This window comes from Gorilla gorilla, chromosome 16, assembly GCF_029281585.2.
Source record: "Gorilla gorilla gorilla isolate KB3781 chromosome 16, NHGRI_mGorGor1-v2.1_pri, whole genome shotgun sequence".
In the NCBI taxonomy this organism is placed as follows: Eukaryota; Metazoa; Chordata; class Mammalia; order Primates; family Hominidae; genus Gorilla; species Gorilla gorilla.
In genome coordinates this window covers 43385066-43398727 of record NC_073240.2, presented here as the reverse complement: position 1 = coordinate 43398727, position 13662 = coordinate 43385066, and the positions used below count along the sequence as shown (strand labels likewise).

The window sequence follows — 13662 nt, the reverse complement described above, 5'->3', positions numbered from 1 at the left end:
CTGCAGCACGATTTAAGTTAACTATTGCCCCCAAAACATCCCAAGTTTACTTTCAAAACATCTACCAACTAATTTCCAAAACAGATGCACCCTATTTGATAAAACTTAGGCTGCAGCAGCCAAATGCCCTGCACTTCTTTCTTGATTTCTTAATTTGCTTTATGATTGGCGTAAGCTCCTCCCCCTATTCCCCTTATATACCCCTTCCTCCCCAACTCTAAACACATTCACATATACACCTTCAGCCTGGAAGCCCCTGTAACAATATTAGCTCCTCAGTGGAAAGAAAATGAAAAACAATTTCAGGCTTACCTTTAAATTCCTGATTTTTGCCACTTTGCCATCAACTTCCACAATAATTCTTCCCCCTTCTTTGGTCTCCCTAGAAACAAGACCCAAGCTCAGAAGAAATGTTGTTTTTAAAATCAAGAAAATAGAGGCTAAAACCAGTGCTAGTGGGACAAAATATTTCCCTACTGCTGTACCCTTAAGAGAAGCGTCTGTCTCCATAAATGGCTATAAGCGTCGCATCAAGCAGTCCCCTAGCTGGCATGCTTCCCTGGATCTTTACAATTTGGCTCTGCAACAGCTCACATTCACATTTAGTACCCTCTATGTGTAAGGCACTTTATTAGGGGCACTACATATTGTTCTTCATCTTACGCTATCCTCCTACGTACCCTCCTGACATAGCTTGCTAACATATCATTTTTACAGGCAGAGGACTAAAGCTGAGAGAAATTATGTAACTTGTCCAAGGTCACACAGCTATCAGTGGCAGAGCTAGGATTTAAACTCATATTTGTCTGACCAGGAAGCCTAGGCTCTGAATTATACCTTAGAAGTCAGGCTTAGAAACCCTAGAGAGTGCGGGGAGCAGTGGCTCACACATAGAATCCCAACTACTTGCAAGACTGAGAGGCAGGAGGACTGCTTGAGCCCAGGAGTTCAAGGCTGCAGCAAGCTATGATCCCGATGCTGCACCCCAGCCTGAGTGACAGAGCAAGATCTCATCTCTCAAAAGAAAAGAAACTCTAGAGAGCATCCTTGGCCCAGCATATGACACGGCATCATCTCTCATTTTCTCCAGCATTTTGGGCATGGATATTGACAAAAAAAAAAAAAGTATTGGAATCCTCTCTGCTGAGACCCTGAGAATATATTTCTCAAATCCTTTCTTTATATCTTCTTAAATCAGAAGCAGGGCCAAGCTCCTCAAGAATCTTCCTATGTTGCAGTTATGTGGTAATACTGCTAACAACTAAACAATCTCTACACTCACTTTAATGGGCTTAATCCAGATGACCCACATACCTGATACCTATCCTTTTTCATAATATGAAAAGCCACAGCTAAAGTACTCATGACCAAAATGTTAACAGATGAGAATTAACTAGAACATCCTCCACTACAAACAATAAAAGTTATCAATTAAATTACTCCTAGCCTAGAACCTGAAAGTTGAGACAATACCTTCAGTCTTATTTTTTATCCTTCCTCAGGCTTCCCAGGCTATGACCTAGAGGACTGGGGGTAGGAGAAGCACAGTGAGATAGGGGTCTTTAGATTTAATTTTGTTTATTGATTTATTTAGAGACAGGATCTCACTCTGCTGCCCAGGCTGGGGTGCAGTGGTGCAATCATAGCTCACTGCAGCCTCAATTTCCTGGGCTTAAGCATTTCTTCCACCTCAACTTCCCAAGTGGCCAGGATTACATGCACTTGCTACCATGCCCAGCTAATTTTTTTGTTGTTGTTGTTGTTGACGACACAGATTGGTATTGAACTCCTGGGTTCATGCGATTCTCCTGCCTCAGTATCCCAAAGTGCTGGGATTACAGGCATAAGCCACACTGCCTGGCCCCTTGTAAAACGTTTAAAAACCAGACAGCCAAGCACAGGGGTCTGAGGAATAAAGATTGTTGTAATGCATTCTTTTACCAAATGTTCATAAAAACCATTCAAGTAGTTATCCCTATTTTACAGACTGAAAAACAAAAAACAAAAAAAGCTATGTAGGTTTCCTGTCATCGTGGTCGTCGCCGCCGCTGCTGCTGCTGCTGCTGAGGCTGCTGGCGAGGCCCGAGGATCGGGTGGCGGCAGGGGCGGAGCCAGACGAGGGAACTAGAGGAAGCCAGCGAGGAGTGCGCAGAGCTCGCTTTTCCACCCGCCCGAGGAGCTGGAGCAGACCGGCCCGGCGCCGCCGCCTACCCGCCACACAAAGCCCAGAGCCCGCGTCCACAGCCATGTCCTCCTCCGCCGGCAGCGGCCACCAGCCCAGCCAGAGCCGCGCCTTCCCCACCCACACCGTGGCCATCAGCGACGCCGCGCAGCTACCTCATGACTATTGCACCACGCCCGAGGGGACGCTCTTCTCCACCACACCAGGAGAAACTCAAATCATTTATGATAGAAAGTTTCTGTTGGATCTTTGCAGTTCTCCCATGGCTCAGACCCCACCTGCCATCTGCCCAATATCCCGGGAGTCACTAGCCCTGGCACCTTAACTGAAGACTCCACAAGTAGAAGTCAATAATTTGAACAACTTGAACAATCATGACAGAAAACATGCAGCTGGGGGGTGATGCTCAGTTGGAGATGGACATCTGACTCTCCTGCAAGGATTAGAAGAAAAGCAGCAACACTGGTACCTGTGTGCACCTGATTTGGCCAATAGGATCAACAGTGAAAAGACAGAAGAGGCAATACCAGCAGTCCCCATTACAGTCTCCGTCTCCCACTCTTCCTCTGGGTGCCAAATGATGGGAAGATGAGCTTCATCTGACCATTTCTTCTCCCTGTCTCCTGTTCCCCTTCCCAGTTAAACAAGTTAGATTGAAGGCCCTTGGTGTATTTCTGTAGCGCTAAGCAGTCCTTAGAGGAAAACAGTTAAACTCTGGCTTTCCTAGTTTTTTTTTGTTTTTTTTTTTTTTTTAGACAAAGTCTTGCTCTGTCGCCCAGGCTGGAGTGGAGTGCAGTGGCATGATCTCTGCTCACTGCAACCTCCGCCTCCCGGGTTCAAGCGATTCTCCTGCCTCAGCCTCCTGAGTAGCTGGGACTACAGGTGGCTGCCACCACGCCGGGCTTTTTGTATTTTTTAGCTGAGACGGGGTTTCACCATATTGGCCAGGCTGGTCTCGAACTCCTGACCTTGTGATCCTCCTGCCTTGGGCTCCCAAAGTGCTGGGATTACAGGCGTGAGCCACCACGCCGGGCCTTCTAGTTGTTTTTTTTATTGAGAGCCACCCTCATACCCCTCAATTTTGTCCCAAATCAAATACCAACCTACAACTGCCTGGCTTGTTGTTGTTGTGCTTGGGAAGAAATGGGGAAGTCTGAGGAAGGGATACAGAGGCTTGGTGGGCCTAACACCATTCATGTTCCTTTGTATCCCACCTATGGTTCAGTGTTGCAAGATTCTGGGCTTGGGGTCTTTAAAACTAGCAGGGGGGAATGATAAAAAAGAGAGCTGCTTTTCCTTTTACCTTGAGGTATTTGTCCCTTGGGACACAGCACAGTTTGTGCAACTCTGGTAGCATTACCCTGTGACACTGTTTTGAGGTCCTCTTCCCTTCTTTCCTCTGGGAGGAATGTCTTCTGTCTTTGGTGTTATAGTTCATCTTCCCATTCTTTTACTTAGCCCATTTGTGCAGGTATTTTTAACTCGGTACATCAGAAGAGAGCCCTTGATAACCAGTCTTGCTCTTCTTCTGCCATTCCTCCCTGCTTGCATCTTGTTGCTGGCAGTGTCCTCTTGTACTTCAAGAAAGTGAAGTGATTTTGTCTGCTCCTAGAGCAGGTCCATACCAAGTAATAGAGGCACTTTAGCCTCCACTTGGTGGGTAACGCCTCATCATAGTATTGTGTCAGATAATGCCTAACAATGACCTCTGAAGAGTGTTGACCCATTTGAGTACCCAGTCTCAGTAGTCATTTTTAAGTCCAGTGAGCATTGTGATAGTTGTTCTCAGATTGCAGTTTCTTATGTTTTGAGCTTGAAGTTGATTTTCAGAATGTTCTTAGAAAAGAACTGCATTTTTTTTCCTTTGTGGATCTGCTTTGTTTGGCTGCTGGGATAGATAAGCATGGGCTTAAAAAATGTGTTCTTCCAGTTTTCTTGCCTTTCCTATCGTACTCTGAATTTCCCTCCCTACCTCCCTCACTGTCTTCCTCTCTCTTTCCTTTCCTTCCTTTTTCTCTACCTGGCCATTTTACAAATTTACATCAAAGACAGCTCAAGTGTTAGTATCTGAGAATATCTGTCACTCCTCTTATAAGTGACCTTTTAAGATGACTACAGACCTATTTTTAGATATGTTTTCAGTACCATTTTGAACAGCAACTTTTTAATTAAACATCTTCCAGTGTTAGGAAGGTGAGAAATGTTCACAGGCGAGTCTGCTGTTCTATGTGACCATCTTTTGTCTCCTCTCATCCCCCAGGAGCTCTTTATTTTCCCCTCTAGTTTTGGGTGTGCATGTTTGGAGTTTGTAGTGGTTGGTTTGTAAAACGACCATTCTGCCTTGTTATGGGTTGTTCATGAAAGCCTGATGCTTTTCTCTGACCCTTTAGCTTTTGCATTCACCCTCCTTCCCACCTACCTCTCCTGGGACTACTGATGGGCATAATAATCCCAGGAGAATGACTCCCCTCATAGAAAGATTAAAGCATCCATCCCCTCATAGTTAAGTAGCCATTGGTGTCCTGGGAATTTCTGGTTGGATTTGGTGCCCTGAACTTTCTTAGTAAGAAATCAGATCCCAGGGTGAGAGTAACAAGCCATTTGGCCAAGAAAGAAACCTGTTTGTTTTCCTTTTGAACTATGAAAAGACCCTGTTTGTGAACACATTTTAGAAAGAAGAGAAGAAGGATGTCTGCAGAACTTTGTTCTGTTTTCTGCTACAAAAATGTGAATAGTTCAGAGTGAAAACCTTTTGTGATGGTTGATGTCTCTCAGGAATAAGCTGGATCTCCAATGTTTTGGGGATGCTTTGAGTCTCAAAAATTGATAATCAGAAAAGTATCTTTTGTTTGTTTAATGTATCCCTGTTCTGATTTTAATTAAACTCCAAATCTCATTTTACATATTCTTGGAAAAACTTAAAAAAAAAAAAAACAAAGCTATACAGTGGGTAAAGAGTAAGTTTTGACAGGGCAAATAGTCTTCTAGAGCCTACAGTATTGGCAGATCAGATGTGTTCTCATAATGGTTAACTGGAGTAGACAAAGGGCAGCAATTTCATAATGAGATATGCAATTTCTGATTATGGGAAACTGTGAGGTAGAGGGGAGGACATCAAAACCATTTCCTATACAGCAGTATCATTTTATTGAGGGTCAGACTGGGCGTGGTGGCTCATGCCTATAATCTCAGCACTTTGGGAGGCCATAGGTGAGGTCAGGAGTTCGAGACCAGCCTGCCAACATGGTGAAACCGTGTCTCTACTAAAAATACAAAAATCAGCTAGGTATGGTGGCAGGCGCCTGTAATCCCAGTTACTCAGGAGGCTGGGGCAGGAGAATCGCTTGAACCCAGGAGGCGGAGGTTTCAGTGAGCTGAGATCGCACCATTGCACTCCAGCCTGGGTGAAAGAGTGAGACTCCATCTCCAAAAAAAAAAAAAAATTGAGCGTCAACTCTAGTCCTACTGAATAAATAGGCACTTGAGACACAAATGCAACTTTTCTGTAATCTCAGAAAGAGCAGTAGGTCTCATGAATCAAATCTTGGCTCTTACTACTTTTAGAACTTAAGCCAAACCATTCTGTCATCTGGAAAAACAAAAAATAGAAGCTTGGGCCAGATCATCTGTAAGATTTCTTCCCAAGCACAACATCAGATCCAATGACTGTCAACTGAGTGTGTGCCAATGACTTATTTGAAGGTTGGAACAAACCACATAATCACCAGATTCCCCACATTCAGATAAGCCTCAATGAAGACCGTATAACACCCCCTGAAGAACAGCTGCCATCTCTGCAGGATTCTGTGAGAAGAGGGAAGTGATCCGGGCCTCTTGGCTGGGGCCACACTGGGTTTATCTGTATCTGCTCCTGAATCTTCAGCCTGCTACAATCTGTTCACACCTGGGTATCTACAGTCTTGACATCCTACCACTTGCTGCTCAAGGCTCTTAACTTGAGCTGAAAGTAAATAAATTGTGCTTTCATTTTCCCTTCACTTTTGTTTGGTATGTTATTCTGTACTGTGGCTGCAAGTAAACCAATTTCAGCATCATTTTCTTAATCTAATTCATGCTATTATAAATTCCTAGTGTCCGGCTGGGCGCGGTGGCTCACGCCTCTAATCCCAGCACTTTGGGAGGCCAAGGCGGGCAGATCACGAGGTCAGGAGATCGAGACCATCCTGGCTAACACGGTGAAACCCCATCTCTACTAAAAATACAAAAAATTAGCCGCGCATGGTGGCGGGTGCCTGTAGTCCCAGCTGCTGGGGAGGCTGAGGCAGGAGAATGGCGTGAACTCGGGAGGCGGAGCTTGCAGTGAGCCGAGATAGCGCCACTCAACTCCAGCCTGGGCGACAGAGCGAGACTCTATCTCAAAAAAAAAAGAAAAAAGAAAGAAATTCCTAGTGTCCAAGGAACTGAGAAGTTACTGAATGTTAGGAGTGGTCAATACTGTTATCCTGAGAACCCTAAAAGAACCGTTTCACAAATACAGAATATACCAGAGACTACCTCCAGCATAGCATCTGCACTTATAAAACGCCCCCCCCCCCCCAGCCCTGAGCTACCACATCCAGTTATGAAGAAGCCAGGTGTCACAAGCCATTTACCAATCAAAACGCAGCAGTTCAGGCATCTGCTTTCCCTCTTTCTTCAGTGTACCTCTTTTGCCTTCTTCCTATTCTCTTTAACTTTTTGTTTCTTTCTATCTCATTGCTCTTCTCATTAGTCTGTCAATTACAAGACTTTTCAAAGCCAATCACTTGTACATGAGAACGAACATAATCCACACTAGTACCAAATTTTATAATGGGAGACAATGCCTTTCTTGATCCTTCTGCCCAATTATCAAGCTATCTTATGTCCCAGAGATTTTTAAACTTGCCAAATAATTCCAACATGTGCCTCCTGGTCCCCAAAGCACCCTCTGCCAGATTTACCTCCCACCACTCACTTCCCTCCACACCAACCACCCTTTCCCCACCAAAACTTAACCTCTAGTTAGTCCCTTACAGTCTAAGTCCTTTGCTCTTGGCGGTCTTACTACATAGAAGGCTCTTTAAACTCTCTCCACCTGTCAACAAACACTAATTGATCTTTAAAAAACACTTCATCTGGTGACAAAGAGAAAAAAGTTCGTGGCTGCACAATGGATGTCTCAAGGGCTGAGATGAGAGGTGCGGGATCAAAATAAGCCACGAGAAAACGGGCACTGAGGGCTCTGAGAGAAAGAAGCGGTTGGAACAACTTCCCCTACATAACAGTTCCGTCCTGGATTAAATCAGCTGTGGAGCATACAAAGAAACCGCGACCTGTGTGGGCCTCAATTTCCCCCTCACGCCCTCACCTTCTGCTTTCTCCACATCTTCGCAGAGAAACCCACGCGCACCCAGGAACACACACCATTCAGCCTCAGTCCTCATGGGTACTCCCAAGCCCCCAGAAAGAGAGAGGAGAATGCTCATCCCTCTCCCAGCCTTTCTCAAAGGCCCAACCCGATGCAAGCCTCGAGCCGCGGTCCCTCGAAACTCCTGCTGGCAGGACGCCAGCCACGCTCACCCAGGGCAGCCCTCCCGCGGCCGTCCGGGAACCGCTATCCCCAGGACACAACGCGAAAGCTCGACTGAGGTCCCGTCCCGCCAGGCCTCCGTGGGTTCCGGACCCCGATCCCCCCGGGTCACTTTGTCACCGATTTCTGCGCGCCAGAATCTCTGCAGCGGGAGACGCGGACCTCCCGCTCTTTTCAGCTCCTGTGAAGCCTCAGGCGCCCTCTCCCGCCGAGACTCACCTCTTGCTGAGCGGCCGGACCCGCACGGCGACCTGCACGTTCGCCATCCGTCTGCTACAACCCAAGTCCAGCGGGTCAGCTCAGCGGCAGCATCCCAGGCCCCCGCCCTAAGCCCAGACACAGCCCCAACCCAGCCCCGCCCGACGCCGGCCCCACGCGCCTCTGGGGACGCCGCCGCGCGGACGCGAGCTGCCGCCCGAGCGGGGCGGTGCCTGCCTAGCTTCGGCCAATCCTGAGCCCGGTGGGCGGGAGAACTCCCGCCCCGCCTCCCCGCAATCCTCCTTAAAGCCTCCCGACTCGCCCCCGCCCAAACACGCGCAGCAGCCAGAGCAGGCGGGCCCGAGTGGACGCTCGGCCAGTCCTTAGCCTGGTGGGCGGGAGGATGCCAGGGCTCGCTCCGCCTCGTTCCACCCGAAGCCTCCAGGGTCGCCCCGGCCCAAGCACGCGCTGCATCCCGAGCCGGGTGGTGCCCGCCGAGCCTTGGCTAGTCGGTGAGCGGGAGGACGCCCGGGCTCGCCCCGCCTCGCTCCGCCCTACAACCTCTTGGGACGCCCCCACCCATGCGCGTGCCGCACCGAGCCCAGCAGTGCCGGCCCAGCTTCAGCCAATCCTGAGCCGAGTGGGCCGCGAGGACGCAGTGCTAAGTCTGTTGTTCCTAGCCCCGCTTACCCAGAAATAGTTTTTGTTCTTCGACTCGGTGTCCGTGCTATGTAAAGTCAAGTAAATCAACTTTTGGTCGGAAAGTTTGCAAAGTAATTTGCTAAATACTTTTATTCTCTGCGTTCGCTTGAACTGTCAATTCTGTGGTTAAATTTTCGAGGCAGGCCGGGTGCAGTGGCTCACGTCTGTAATCCCAGCACTTTGGGAGGCTGAGGCGAGATCACCTGAGGTCAGGGGTTCGAGTTCAGCCTGACCAACCTGGTGAAACCCCGTCTGTACTCAAAATACGAAAATTAGCCGGGCCTGTTGGCGTGCGCCTGTAATTCCAGCTACCCGGGAGGCTGAGGCAGGAGAATTACTTGAACCCGGGAGGCGGAGGCTGCAGTGAGCCCGGATCGTGCCACTGTACTTCAGCCTGGGCGACAGAGCAAAACCCTGTCTAAAAAAAATAAAATAAAAAAATAGAAGGCAGTCCCTTACTGGCAAGGTACTTCCTGACATCAGGGACAAAGCATAGATGGAACCAATTCAGATAAAGGGTTATTGTCCAGGTCTTCTTGTACAACCAAAAGACAGGTGGCTGGTGTTTATCTTTTCCCTTCAAGGCTTGAGGGTTAGCAGCCGTATAGATAAGGGCAGTGCTGATCATAAACCCAACTGCATTTGCACAAAATATTAGCGTATCCCTTCCTGCCTTAAATCCTGGTGCTTGCTTCTCTTCCTTACTAATAAATGTCCTTTGGCATTTATTTTTCCAGAATAGGGAACTTGCATATGCACCGAAAAGCTGTTCAGGCAGATACCCTTTCTTCTCAATGATTTCCTTAATGGTGTCTAGGAACTCATTTGCTCCCTCTTGGTCAGCAGAAGGTGCTTGTTATCTTGACATATTTTAAACCAAACCTTTCCAAATTTATCTAATCATCCCTTACTGGCATAAAACTGTTTGGATCCTTCACCTTCCTTTTGCTTCAAGTTGTCATATAATGACTTTGCTTGTTCTCAAATCATATTAAGAGTATATAGGTATATAGATAGGTATGTTTTCCTTTTTTTTTTTTTTTTTTTTTTTTTGAGATGGAGTCTCACTCTGTCGCCCAGGCTGGAGTGCAGTGGCGCGATCTTGGCTTACTGCAATCTTCAACTCTCTGGTTCAAGCAATTCCCCTGCCTCAGCCTCCCGAGTAGCTGGGATTACAGGCGTGTGCCACCACACCCAGCTAATTTTTTTGTATTTTTAGTAGAGACGGGGTTTCACCATGTTGGCCAGACTGGTCTTGAACTCCTGACTTCAGGCAATCTGACCACCTCTGCTTCCCAAAGTGTTGGGATTACAGGCGTGAGCCACCACGCTGGCCAGGTATGTTTTTCTTACAGCAATCTTATACCCACATAAAAGCTTCATTTTCTGTTTGTTGTTGTTGTTGTGTGTTTTTGGTTGTTTTGTTGTTGTTGTTGTTTGAGACAGAGTCTTGCTCTGTTGCCCAGGCTGGGGTGCAGTGGCACGATCTCAGCTCACTGCAACCTCTGCCTCCTGGGTTCAAGCGATTCTTCTGCCTCAGCCTCCTGAGTAGCTGGGATTACAGGTGTGCACTACCATGCCTGGTTAATTTTTGTATTTTCAGTAGAGATGGGGTTTCACCATGCTGGCCAGGCTGGTCTCAAACTCCTGACCTCAGGTGATCTGCCCACCTCGGCTTCCCAAAGTGCTGAGATTACAGGCATGAGTCACTGCACCTTGCCAAAAGCTGCATTTTCAATATGAGATAAAAAGACATTTCAGGGCCGGGCACGGTGGCTCACGCCTGTAATCCCAGCACTTTGGGAGGCCAAGGTAGGAGTATTGCTTGAGCCTAGTAGTTTAAGACCAGCCTGGGCAAAATGGTGAGACCTCATCTCTACACAAATTAAAAAATAAAAACAAACTATAAAAAGGTATTTCACAAAAAGCTCAAGGTTTTTGTGCCTCCTGGTGTAGCTGTGGTCATGGCTGCACAATTTTTTTAAATGTTACAATGGTCCTTACAATGGATTCATTTATCATGAAATGGTAGGCAACCACAGCTGCAGATCTATAGTACATATCAAGCAATTCAGCTTTTTCTTGTAATGTCATGACTTTTCTCTGCTTCTTGGGAGCACTTCCAGCATCACTAGTGGCACTTGGTACTGGTCCCCTGATGTTATTCAAGGCTTATGATATTGCACTGAATACGGTGAAAAACACCCAAGAACCTCAAGAGATCACTTTTTATTGTGATACACAGTTTACTGAAGAGAGGTACTGCTATGATGATTAGCATCAGAGTTTTAAGCAGATGCTGGCAACACTTGACTCACTAAAACAGGAGGCAGTTACAAAATTACAGTAGTACAGTACGTACTAGTTTATAGAGTTATGTTTTGGGGGGGCTTTCACATTTGTTGATTTTTATTGGCGATCTCTTTTTCAATACAATTTATGCCCTTATCCCCATTTCCAGTCTGATTATACAAGTGCTAAGTGGCAGAAAGTTCTGGAATAAATACATTTTAAAAAAAGGCAAAGCTGTGAAACTAAGTTGCATGCAACAGGTTCTATGAGGGTGGGGGAAGTGTGTGAGAAATAAAACAAAGTAAGACAATGTAATTGGAAGGTTTTAGCTAAAGTTCTTTTCAGTCATCTTTGTCTTTTACTCCATGTTTCAGGATGCTTGTGAACTCGATGTAATTGAAATTTCCCTTTTTGTCAATAGGTGCTTCTCTGTGCAGCTCATCCACTTCCTCATCTGTAAACTGATCCCCCATGGTTGTCATCAGCTCTCTCAGGTAATCTTCCTGAATGGTGCCTGTTGCTTCTTCATCAAAGCAAGCAAAAGCATTTCTGATGACATCTTCAGGATCTGTGCCATGTAACTTCTCACCAAACATAGTGAAATTAATGGGCCCTGGTGCCTCATTCATCATGGCATCAAGGTATGCATCAGTGGGATTCTTCCCTAGAGAAGCAAGCATATCATGCAAATCTTCCTTGTTGATGAAACCATCTCTGTTCTAATCAATCGTGTTGAAGGCTTCTTTGAACTCCTGAATCTGTGACTGGTCAAACATGGCAAACACATTGGATATTGTGCACTGAGGGCATTTCTTGGTGGTCTTCGTCTTTGCCTTTTTGCTCGACATGGTGGTTAATTCTGGCGCCAAACACCAGAACTGGAGCCACCCTGTGCGAGATGACGAGCGACAGTGAAGAGCATGGGGCTGTGGCCGGACAGTGGCGGCTATAGAGTTATGATTTAATACTGCATTTTAAATTTGCTTACATGTACAGTCTGTATGTTTTCATAAAATTTAACTTTTAATTGATTTGTGTGTTTTGTGGTAGTAAATGATAGACTTGTATCTACATATATTTTTTGCATTCAAGATATCTGTAGGCCACACAGTTCATCTGTGAATTTTTCTTTTTTTTTTTTTTTTTTTTTGAGACAGAGTTTTGCTTTTGTTGCCCAGGCTGGAGTGCAATGGCACCATCTCAGCTCACTGCAACCTCCGCCTCCCGCGTTCAAGCAATTCTCCTGCCTCAGCCTCCCAAGCAGCTGGGATTACAGGCATGTGCCACCATTCCTGGTTAATTTTGTAATTTTAGTAGAAACGGGGTTTCTCCGTGTTGCTCAGGCTGGTCTCGAACTCCCAGCCTCAGGTGATCCACCCGCCTCCGCCTCCCAAAGTGCTGGATTACAGGCGTGAGCCACTGTGCCTGACCTGTGAATTTTTCAAGTTGTCACAAAGCTCCAAACAAATTTCCAATATATTTATTGAAAAAAAAAATTGTGGCTGGGCACAGTGGCTCACTCCTGTAATCCCAGCATTTTGGGAGGCCGAGGTGGGTGGATCACGAGGTCAAGAGATCGAGACCATCCTGGCCAACATGGTGAAACCCTGTCTCTACTAAAAATACAAAAATTAGCCGGGCATGGTGGTGTGCACCTGTAATCCCAGCTACTTGGGAGGCTGAGGCAGGAGAACTGCTCAAACCCAGGAGGCGGAGGTTGCAGTGAGCTGAGATGACACTACTGCACTCCAGCCTGGTGACAGTGAGACACTGTCTCAAAAAAAAAAAAAAAAAAAATTGCATATGCACTTCAAACTTATATTGTTCAAGGGTCTAATGCATAATTTTTTTAGTAAACTCAATTAGTGGATTCCCCAAATTGTGAGATAAATCTTTTATGTAAATTCATGTGTTTTACAGATATGTGAAGAAATCCCACAATACACTAATTACAGTCTTATTAAAATCTCAACTCTATTATAGATTTTGCATGTCAAGAAATCTTTTAGGTTCTGCTATTCCTCAGACTATGTTCCTGACTTCATTGAGGGTTTCAGAGGATAAATCAGGGGTCAGACTGGTAGAGTCACATAGAGAAAGAAAGAAAATAAGAAAAATGCTAGGAAAACCAGGCAGCATCTCAATTCCTCCAGAATGGTCTTCACAAACTGGCATCACTGTTATGCTGGCAATAAATTTGCAAATCTCACACACCTCTTCTAGTGTAAGTAGGAAACACAGACATTCAGGCTAGGTGCAAGGGGCTAACACCTGTAATCCCAGCACTCTGGGAGGCCAAGATTGCTTGAACCCAGGAGTTCAAGACCAGCCTGGGCAACACGACGAGACCTCATCTCAACAAAAAAATTTAAGTTAGCTGGGTGTGGTGGGGCACAGTTGTAGTCCCAGCTACTTGGGAGGCTGAGGTGGAAGGATCCATTGAGCCCATGAGGTTGAGAGTGCAGTGGGCTGTGATTGTGCCACTGCACTCCAGCCTGGGTGAGAGCAAGACCATCTAAAACAACAACAACAACAACAACAACAACAACAAAAGGCATGCAGAGCTAATTTTTTGTTTTTAGTATCCACACATCTAAAAGTTGAATAATTAAAGAAAAATTAATCAGCACTGATTGACTCTGGAAGAGTATTAAATTAGCTTTTCTCTTTGAAGTAGACCTCAGGCTTAATTTACCTCAAGCTCTTTTGATTCTGA

At 46.2% G+C, this 13662-nt stretch overlaps 1 protein-coding gene and 2 pseudogenes across 3 annotated transcripts in view; 1 reads left to right on the top strand and 2 right to left on the bottom strand.

Moving 5' to 3' along the window:
• Positions 1 to 8157, bottom strand: part of STARD9 (StAR related lipid transfer domain containing 9) — a 147998-nt gene extending 139841 nt beyond the window's left edge. For 2 of the 3 annotated variants that reach the window (XM_031002323.3, XM_031002324.3), the window contains exons 1-2: positions 7974 to 8157; positions 313 to 382 (exon numbers count right to left, since the gene is read on the bottom strand). In XM_031002323.3, coding sequence (XP_030858183.3) covers positions 313 to 382; positions 7974 to 8020 — 117 coding nt within the window. In that variant the 5' untranslated portion in view covers positions 8021 to 8157. The remainder of the gene's footprint in view (positions 1 to 312; positions 383 to 7973) is intronic. The other variant, XM_063698937.1, reaches the window with a different exon arrangement.
• On the top strand, positions 2163 to 3091 carry LOC101144801 (eukaryotic translation initiation factor 4E-binding protein 2-like; annotated as a pseudogene).
• Positions 8158 to 10894: 2737 nt separating the features above from the next.
• LOC129527112 (myosin regulatory light chain 12B-like) lies at positions 10895 to 13650 on the bottom strand (annotated as a pseudogene).
• Between the last annotated feature and the right edge of the window lie 12 nt (positions 13651 to 13662).